Source organism: Dendrobium catenatum, unplaced genomic scaffold (assembly GCF_001605985.2).
Source record: "Dendrobium catenatum unplaced genomic scaffold, ASM160598v2 fragScaff_scaffold_621, whole genome shotgun sequence".
In the NCBI taxonomy this organism is placed as follows: Eukaryota; Viridiplantae; Streptophyta; class Magnoliopsida; order Asparagales; family Orchidaceae; genus Dendrobium; species Dendrobium catenatum.
The window spans coordinates 12,768,779-12,779,360 of record NW_021319083.1 but is presented as its reverse complement, the minus strand read 5'-3'; the positions used below and the strand labels follow the sequence as shown (position 1 = coordinate 12,779,360).

Sequence of the window (10,582 nt, the reverse complement as noted above, 5' to 3'; positions counted from 1 at the left end):
AAGTACCAGTCCCAAATATTTTACATGTATAATATCATGTCTTTATACTTCCTAGGTACTTCACATGTACAATATAAAGCCTTTATGCTCCCAAGTATTATATATATATATAATATCAAACCTTATACCTCTCACATTTTTCACATGTATAGTATTAAATATAAAAACCTTTTTGTGAATTTTGTCTCAATTAAATATAAAAACATCTACAAATGAAAAAAATATTAAAACAAAATTTTACTACATATTTCTTGCATATTTTCTAAGTATTTGCTATGTATTTATTGCTTATCAACTGTATATCAATGATGTAACTTCTATATAGACAAACATACAAGTTCAAAAAACATCACAAAATGAATAAAAACATCATATAAATCATTCATATCTTTGAATGTTAACTTTTAAAATGCAAAAACACAGTCAATACAACGTGTATCGGGAAAAAATATAATTCAAAGATAATTTCTCTTTTATACACACGGTGACATATAAGTTCAAAAAAAATGAAAGAATAAATGAATTTTCTAAAATTATATATATATATATATGTTATTTACAGAAGCATGCATTTGAAAACGAAAATTGTTCCTCTTTGTGGCATTTGATATATAAATAATTGAAAAATACATTTTAAAAATTTCCTAATTGTAGCATTCAAGAATGTTTAAGAACTTGATTTGCCTTGAAGGTGAAAATTGGCCCGTTGTAGTTGTTTCAACGAAAGATTTCTTTGTTGAAAAAATTAAGCTTAATAAAATGTACTAGTAAAGAAAATATAACAAAACTTATGAGTAGTTTCAAATTTATTGATAAGTTGAAGCCTACACCATGTCATCTCCTAGAAAAATGAATGCTCTCCAAACTAGTCTCCATCTTCATCGCCTATTTACCAATTTTCTTTCTCAATACCAAAAAAATTATTCCTCTAAAACTCTAAAATTTAGGAACCATAAAATTTAGGGACTTTTCCCTAGTTGTTTTCTTAAAAATGAGCGCTAATTGAGTTTGTTGGGTCGGGTCAGGTCGTTTGGTCACAAGCTATAAAAATATATATATTTAATATTCACGTGCACGATTTCATTGGAGTGTGGACCCAGTCCTACATCTGATCACCGTACAAAATAATTTCTCCCCATTATAATACTGAATATCAATTATCTTCATGACATTCATATCATTTGTTATATCATTGAGCCCTGTAAATGAATTATTTTCATAAATTAATGAGTTTTCATATTAAAATAACTACTTTTAAAATCTATTATTTATCTTTAAATTATTATCATTAGTTTATTTTCATTTAAATATTTTGTCTAAAAAAATTACAAGCACAAATATATTTAAACTTTGTAATAAAAAAAGTTAATTTAATAATTCTGAAAAAAACTTATAAATAAAAATAAATTAATCAAATAAGTGATTTATAATTATAAATTTTGTACATCTTTGAAATTGCGAAAGCCCTAATCTTAATGCAAATTGCAACGTCACAGGTTGTTACGTCCACCGTGGCTTCTTAATGAATTGCCACGTGGAAAAGGTTTACGTGGCGATTAGAGGTGAGGGGTACGGTCTGGGTTTTGTTTACCGTGGGTGTAAGAGTTTATTACTTTTCTCATCGAGGTCTGCAAAATTTTAAAAAGCGTGCGAAAAAAGAAAGCAGGGCAGCAGAGGAAAGGAATTATATTAAAAAAAAAAAAAAATACAGATTTCATCTTCACTTCTCCACTCGGATGCGCGCGTTTATCTCCGGCGAAGTAGAGTAGAGAAGAGGATCTTTCAGAAGATACGTCGTCTGCTGATTCTTCGACTGCTATTTCATTGTTTTGGTTTTTGTTGAGGACGGTAGGAAGATTTCGTCATTTTTCTCGAGTTCGATTTGTTGGCCTGGTTCTAGGGTTCAGAGTAGGATCGACAGTCCTGGGGCTGCGGTACTCCCATCGGGCTTTGATCTGCGGTGGTAGGCTGGAGAAGGCGTGGATTTGGTATATGGTCGTGTTTTGGAGTGGCGAGAGCTGTTGATGGTTTTGGAGTGTTTCGGAGATGGCGGAACGGCGGTCGAAAGCAACGGCGGCGGAGGGGGTTAATGGGATGGATGTCGGGATTGAGGATGTAGGAGAGTCCGAGGAGCTGGATCTGCGTTTGTCGATCGGGCATTGGGGATGGAGTGGTGCATCTTCGTCCCTGGGCAGGAGGAGCAGTTGGCTCTCACCCTTTGAGTTGACTGTTGGGAGTTCTAGCTGCTCGGAAGACTTGGGTTTTGGAAGCAGATTAGAGCAGAATCCTGGGGAGGAAATTACTGAAGAAATGGAGGGCGTGGAGTTGGATGGGTCAGATTTCCATGCTGCGGAGAGAATTAGCAGCGATGACATGGACAGGGATGCTCAGCATAAGCGGGCTAAGATTCTTTTTGACGAAGAGTATGTTCCCTGCCAAGAAATTCTATTGATATTTCTTCTTGTTTTGTGAACGTTTTTGTTATCTATCTAGGCTCCATTTTGTTTGCAGTTCCTAACGATATTTGCTTGTGCGGATTAACATTCGTACTTAATGTAATTTACATGCTAATAACTCACTTTTTGCTGTCAGATTCTTGTTCTCGTGTGCTTTAAATTGTAAGTGCTTGATGAATAAAAAGAGCATTGCAATGAGTCAAAATTTGGTATAAAATAAAAATTATACTTATTTTCCCTACTGTTTTATTCTTTTAGTACCTTACAATAAGACATAATAAGCAAACTTTAACTAATGATGTGCATACAGCAAAGATATGGAAAATTTTAAACCTATCCCAGAATCAGCATTTCCGAATCAGTTTCTCTTGATTGGCGTATGTGGTTTTTATGGATACAGAGGGTTTATGAGGGTTAGGGCGTTGGAGGAGATTATAGTATATCTAATGACAGATTATAGACTTCTTATGGTAGGAATCCTAACATGCATTGCCCAAGAAAGTTATCAATAGAGCTTGCTGTACTGATTTAGGCGCTAGTAAGCACCAGTAGGTCATCTGTTTTTCCTCTCTATGATATGGTTATCTTGTTCATGGTTGATTTGGTCAAGTTACAGCACTACTTGGACCAGTTTTTATATCTATGTGGCAGTAAGACTTTGATACGCCTTAGGTTTCACAAATTAGGGTTTGCCCTAATTTTCCTTCAAGATGAAATTTCTCCTCCAAATCCAAGAAAAAATCAACACAAGAGGGATGAGAGGAAGAACAAGAACATTTGCATTCAAAATCCAAGAGAAACAAGATACAATTTGTCCACTTCGAGAAGGACAAGGTCTCCTACTACAAACCCTAGAAAAACAAGAGAAAGAAACTAAGGAGGCTAAGAGAAAACTCAAATCCTGCATAACCCTAAAAATCCCCCCTTAATCCCCACTTATAGCAAGCAAAAGATCAAACCAAACCCACTAGTGGGCTGCCCAAGCTGAACCGCCCAGCTCAGGCCTGACCCGAGCCAAACCGGTCCAGAAATGGACCGGTTCCGCTCAAGCTGACCCCCCGCTCCGCTCCGCGTCTCGCCCCGAGCCCGCGTCACCTTCGGCGGATCGACCCGCGCGGCCTCCTTCCTGGCCGAGGTCGCGTGCTCCGGGGTCGCCGGCTCGTCCCCTGCCGGTCGGCGGCGGCCAGCCCGGCTCCTCCTCTGCCGGTCGGAGGCGGTCCGCATCAAATTATATATATATATATATATATATTTCAACATGTTAATTGTTTTAATCATTATCCTTACATAATACGGACAAATTAATAGGACATACTAATACATGTACCATATCTCAATATTTCTTAAACATAACATAATAAAACCAAGTTGACGGAATGCCAAGCAGCTTGGTTCTATTGATGTTATTTGTGAGGCTGGTAATTTGCATGCTATAGATGCCCATGAGCCGGCTTCTGGTTGCTTGTTTGTAGTTATTATTGAACTTAGTGATATTGCTTTGTTTAAGTGAGAAAATCAATATCCTAAGTTAAAAAATGTTGTTATTTTATGGCATGGCTTGTAATTTTGCTAAAACCATGTATGGCATGCGTACCAATAGGATCCATTTATCAAAATTTGGCTTCCTCTTATTGGCACATGGTTGTAACTAGAGTTGCAAACGAGTTGAATCGTGCTCAAGCTCAAGTCAGGACTAACTTGGGCTCGACTCGCAAGACAAATTTCAATATCGAACTCAAGTCGAACTCAAAAAACGAGCTCGAGCTCGACTTGTGACACTGAAACTAGTTCGTTGAGCGGCTCGATTCCATGTTCGTGCCAACCTTCTGCGTCCACCGCCGGTTGTCGATTCTACGTTTGAGTATGCGTTACAACGTTACAAGCCTGCCATTCCGCCCACCATCCCGCGTCCACGTTCACCTCGTCATTTCGCCTGTGATCCTACGTCTGCATTCGAGTCCGCCTTGCAATCTTGTGCGCCCTACTAGAGCGCACTACTATTTTGCATGCATTATGCATCCACGTCCGTCCCCCCCCCCCTAGTGAGCTGCTCAACGAGTAGTCGAGCCGAGCTTCCTTAGGGTCGAACTTGAGCTTGATAATGAAATCGAGCTCGAAACTTGATAAGCTTGACCCACGAGCTTAAGCCTACTCGCGAGTCGGCTTGTCTCAGTTGCACCCCTAGTTGTAACACCTATAACCGAATGTAAACATTCTCAAAATCACAGAGGTCTTAAGGTGGGGAAAAAAACTTGAATCACTTTCAAGAAAATTAGAACCAGCCAAGAAAGGTGTCTTGATTGTTAATTTTCTTAAGTGTCGTTACATGGGAGATTGATCCTAAGTTCAAGATAGGTATGAAATTTTAGAAATGTTATAAATGGTTGATTGGAGCCAATTTTTATGCGAGTGCACGGGAAAAAATGATTAAATGAATCTATTTAAATACACTTAATGTTGACCCAATTAATTTGGCAAATAGGCCAAGGGCCCGAGTTTGATCTTGTTACCTCCCAATTAATCCAAGGGCCTTGGTGAGCAATCGCCTCAATATACACATTAAAATGCATGCCACATTGAAAGAAAAAATCAGCAAACCCAATCTCGTTTGTGTTGACTTTTTCGCAAGGTAGGGTTATAATAACCCGTTATATGGGTTTCCTTGCCTATGAGACAAGATCATATGACCCATCATTGAACTAATTTCAACATATGAGTTGTAAGTCCCACATAAGGGCATGCTGAAAGTAGGGTTGCAAGTGTCGAACCTTTTTGACCATTCACAAATAAAGTAATAATCCCCTAACATCAAATCAAGTTAAATTTGTACATAATATGCAATTTAAGAATTCAAATGATAAATATCTAGCCACCTTGTTTACATGGTCATGCTTAAAAGACCCATTGTTAGGCTTTCCTCTTCTTCGAGGTTGTAAGTCTTGCTTATGAGCCTTCCAATAAATTTAAGCGCTAACTATTAATTTGGGAAAGGCATTAAAGCCCTAAATCAGAACTTGTTCTTTCCAATGGACATAAGCTTCATCCTAATTAATTTGGGCTTTGAAATGGTTATAACCCAACCCAAACTCGTGGCAATCCTCATACCCAAAAGCCCACTAACCAAAACTAAATCCATCAATAAAATACAATATGCATTCACCTTGGTATACATGGGGTACCGTAGATGAGATAATCCATGGCAGCGAATCAAATGATTTGGACATTATGGTTTAAAATACTATTTTTTTACTATACTAGGTCGTTGGTTCACCCAGGAGGATAAAATCATAGGAACTTGACCAACTTCTGCTCCACCCCGATCATTCTAAATAAATCAATTGCGAACCCAAGCATTATATCAAGGATCAGTTGTTACTTGTGTTCAAACACAAGGTGATTTGACCAAGTATTTTTCTATTTCTGTTGGATTACATCAAGGATCAGCCTTAAGCCCTTATCTTTTTTACTTTAGTCATGGATGTTCTCACTATACATTTGCTAGAGGATGTACCTTGATGTCTGCTTTTTGCTGATGATATTCTTCTTGTTGATAAGACTAGAGAGGGAGTTGAAGGTAAACTTGAATTATGGAGGTCAATTTTAGAGTCTAAAGGTTTTCAATTAAGTAGATCTAAAACCAAATACATGGATTGTAATTTTAGTAGTATTATATATGGTGGGGAGTTTGTGTCTTTGAGCCATCAATTCATTAATAAGTGTACACTTTTTAGATATCTTGGGTCTATTGTTCAGAGTGATGGTGCAGTAGACATGGATATTATTAGTAGAATTCAAGTTGGATGGTTGAAGTGGGGGAATGCTTCATGTTTGTTGTGTGATAGAAAATTACCACTCAATCTTAAGAGAAAATTTTATAAGATGGTGGTGAGACCTGCAATGCTTTATGGCATAGAATGTTGATCATTAAAAGTGAAGCATAATATTAAGTTAAGTGTTGCTGTTTGCTGAGATGAGGATGCTCAGATGGATGAGTGGACTTACTCTTAGAGACAGGATACGAAATGAGCATATATGGGAAAATGTTGGAGTAGTTCCAGTGATAGATAAGATTAAAGAGAGTCGCCTTAGATGGTTTGGTCCTATAAAACGTTGGCCTTCCGATGACCCTATTAGAAGAGTAGATGTATTAGATTTGACCTATGTTAAGAAAGGTAAAGGTAGCTCTAAAAGACTTGGTTAGAAAATATTAGAAATGACTTTTCTTTATTAGATTTAAATGAGAATTTAACTCTTAACATGACACAAGACAATGGAAAAAAAGACTCATGTAGCCGACTCCATGTAGTGGGATAAATGTTTGTTGTTGTTGTTGTTGTTGGTTCATTCTTTCTTATATCTAATAATTGGATTCATGATCCACTAATCATAATGGAGGGTCGTGCCTACATGATTGAGAGAATCATTATGTAGGGGTGACGGTCAATTTGATGTGAGAGAGGCATGAGTGAAGTTAGATCTTGTGATGTATTGATTTGTAATGAGTTGGGCTCTTTATCTGGGCGTCCCTATACTCCAATTCAGATCCTTTTTGTTTCTTTCGATTAGAAGACTTTCGTCTACGGGCATTCAATGGTTAGATGCATATAATGAGTTATAAGTGTTTTTAAAGGACCTTTATTTCTTTGATGATGCAATTCGTTCACTCTTTTTGTTTGCCATAATTGGTGCGCATTCTTGCACTAATATTTTTCAAATTTTTGTATGATTGGTAAGGTTTGGTAATATGGCAAGTTGTAAATTGTATATTAGGTTTACAAAAGTAATGAATGCACATGTATAAGAATCCATATTTTTGCTTATGCATTTTCAATGTTATCTCTTTACAGGTGCATTCTTATGGTGTGTACTTACCTACTTGTGCATGCTTATATATTTATGTCACCAGAGTAATCATGGCATAATGATTTTATCATGTATCTTTCAATAACAAACTAGTAATTAAGTCTGACATTATAATGATATGAAATTATAAATGTTACAAAAAAAAAAAAGCGTGTCATTGATTATTTCCCTAAAGCCCAAGGACAGGGGCGGCACTTCCATGAAGATGTTAAACGGCCATGTGCCCAAATTGCCATCCCTATTTTCCTTTTAAACATTTGTCTTCCTTATCTTAATAATCCATATCCAAATTCTTATATCATAAGGTTTTATTGTGAAGTATTTCCTATGTTTATATTTTAATCTTTATTGCATGTTATTTTCATGTTGGTTGTGATGAATATGTTGTGAGAATAGATTGGCTTAGTGAAAGATTGATAGGAAGTACTTGAGTTCGCAAGTAACCCCAAGTGTAATACTTGAGTTCGCAAGCAAACCTAGCAAGAATCAGCCAAAACCAGCGGTGAAAGGGCTGATTTCAATGAGAAATCAGCAAGAACCAAGCATAAATTTTAGTGGATTTGAGAATAAAACACAAGGAAAATACTTTGATTCAAACAACAAACAAGAAACACAAAGCAAGATATAATTTTCTTCAATTCGAGAGGAAGAAAGACTCTCCAAATCTCTAGCAAACTTAGAGCCCATAAACACCAACCCTAGATCTCAAAATTGCATTCAATCTCAAGATCATCCTAAGCCTAACCTCCAAAAGACTAATTAAAGCCAAAGGAGTACAAAATTCCTAAACAACCCCTAATTCAAAATTTTCCTCCTAATCGCTGTTTAAAAACAGCAAGTGGGCCCCATTGAAGTTGCAGCCCCCTGGTTCCGCCCATGTTGGGCCACCTCCCAAAAACTCACATTGTCCTCAAAGCAAAAAGAAGGAAATTTAAATCTCGCTCTACCGTATGGTTCCCAAGTGGCCTCGAACTCGGGAATGTCTTTCCATCTGATAAGCACTTCATTTTTTGCCTTTTTATCCACTCTGACTCCACCTAACTCTAGTGGTTTTAAGATCACTTCCAGATCCTTTATCAGTGTATCCAGCAACTCTGCACTAACTGCATGTTACCCTAGAGCTCTTCTCAGCTGCGACACATGGAAGACTGGGTGTATAGTAGCTGTTGGAGGTAACTTCAATCGATATGCCACTGCTCTGATCTTGTCTACGACCTCGTAGAGACCAAAGTACTTCGGAGTCAATTTCTCGTTCCTCATATTAGAACTGATTTCTGTCTGTAGGCCCTTAGCTTCAAGAACACTTTCTCTCCCACTTCATACTGTATGTCTGTCCTGTGTGTATCTGTCCGCTTCTTTATGATTTGTTGTGCCCTCCCCAGATGTTTCTTTAACTCTTCCAACATTTGGTATCTTTCGTTTAAGTACTGTTCGATTGAAGAGATTGGTCTGTTTCCTCTTACAAAATGCACTAATTGTGGGGGTCTCTTCCATAGAGCACTGTAAAAGGAGTCATTTGGGACGCAGAATTGTACGAAGTATTGTACCAATTCTAAGCCCATGGTAACCATTTGGCCCACTTCTATTGTGTTTAAGAAGCAAAACACCTCAAATATGTTTCCAAACTCCGGTTCACCACTTCTGTTTGTCCGTCTGTCTGTGGATTGTAGGCGGTACTTCTCTTGAGAATAGTGCCCTGAATCCTGAAAAGTCCCTCCAATACTAGCTGAGGAACACTTTGTCCCTATCAGACACAATTGATTCAAGAATCCCGTGTAATATAACTACTTCCCTGATAAATGCTGCTGCCACTAATACTGCGGTGTAGGGATGTCATAGGAGGATAAAATGTGCTTACTTACTAAGTCGGTCCACCACGACCAAAATGACTATGAATCCCTCTGAGCGGGGTAGGTCGTTGATGAAGTTCACAGACACTTCCTCCCATATTCTGTTTAGAAGTGCTAATGGTTGAAACAATCCTCTTGTTGCCATTGCCATATATTTATTTCTCTAGCACACCTCACACTTTGTTATCATGTCCTCAACATCCTTGTACATCCCCTTCTAGTAGAGCTTTGATGCCAACCTCCTATATGTCCTCTGTACTCCTGAATGACCTCCAACTCCACTGCCGTGGAATTCCTGTAATAAGTGAGGAATGCGTACGGATGTTCGTGGCATCACAAATCTCCCCTGATGGAACAACCTCTCCCCCTCAAGATAGTCTCCCGAATGACTACTATTATCTTTCATCAAATCCTCCCTGATATTCTTCAACTCGTTATGCATGCTTTCTTCCTTGATGGCCCCAATTAACCAACAGTGGTACTGAAACTGCCAACTCCTGAAGTTCCCCAACACACCTGGATAAGGCGTTAGCCGCCTTATTTTCCACCCACGGCCGATACTGGATCTCAAAATCATAGCCTAAAAGCCTTTGACAACCCCCGGCCAAATGGCTATTATTATCTTTCTTCCTCGATCACCATCCTTTGCTCGAATAGGTACTTCAAACTCCTCTGATATGTACGAACAATGAAATGCCTACCCAAAAGGTAAGGGCGCATTTTTGAATGGCCAAGATGATGGCCATCAACTCTCTCTCCTATAATGATTTCAGTCGAGCCCTAGTCGACAACACCTGACTAAAGTAGGCTATAGGTATGTGATTCTGCATCAACACTGCCCCCAAGTCATATCCTAACACATCGGTTTCTACTACAAAGATCTAGCTGAAATCCGGAAGAGCTAACATTAGGACAGTCGTCATGGCTTTCTTCAACCTCTCAAAAGCCTGGGTTGTTGCCTTTCCCCATGAGAAATTGTCATTCTTTAATTGTTCAATCAACGGCCAAGTGATGGGATTTTGCCCCCTCACAAACCTTCTATAGTATCCAGTCAATCCTAGAAAATCTCTCAACTCCCTTTTATTCCTAGGCATTGGCCATTTCTGCATTGCCTCAATTTTTGACTGATCGGCCGCCACTCCCTCCTGAGACACTTCATGTCCCAAATACTCCACCCTAGACTGGGCGAAGATGCACATCTTTAGGTTAGCCCTCAGCTGATGTGCTTGTAGAATTTTAAGAACCATCTTCAAGTGCTCTAGATGCTCCTCCTCTGTTTGGCTGTACACTAGGATGTCATAAAAAAAGATTAGCACAAACTTCCTGAGATTCTGTCGGAACAACCTATTCATCAAAATACTAGAAAGTAACAGGGGCATTAGTGAGCCCGAATGGCATCACCAAAAACTCATA

The 10,582-nt window shown here is 38.4% G+C and overlaps 1 protein-coding gene across 2 annotated transcripts in view; it reads left to right on the top strand.

Annotated features, from left to right (window-relative positions):
- The first annotated feature begins 1,651 nt into the window (after nt 1-1,651).
- Nucleotides 1,652-10,582, top strand: part of LOC110112469 (F-box/LRR-repeat protein 15) — a 53,561-nt gene continuing 44,630 nt past the window's right edge. The window contains exon 1 of one of the 2 annotated variants that reach the window (XM_020844709.2): nt 1,652-2,423. In XM_020844709.2, coding sequence (XP_020700368.1) covers nt 2,047-2,423 — 377 coding nt within the window. In that variant the 5' untranslated portion in view covers nt 1,652-2,046. The remainder of the gene's footprint in view (nt 2,424-10,582) is intronic. The other variant, XM_020844710.2, reaches the window with a different exon arrangement.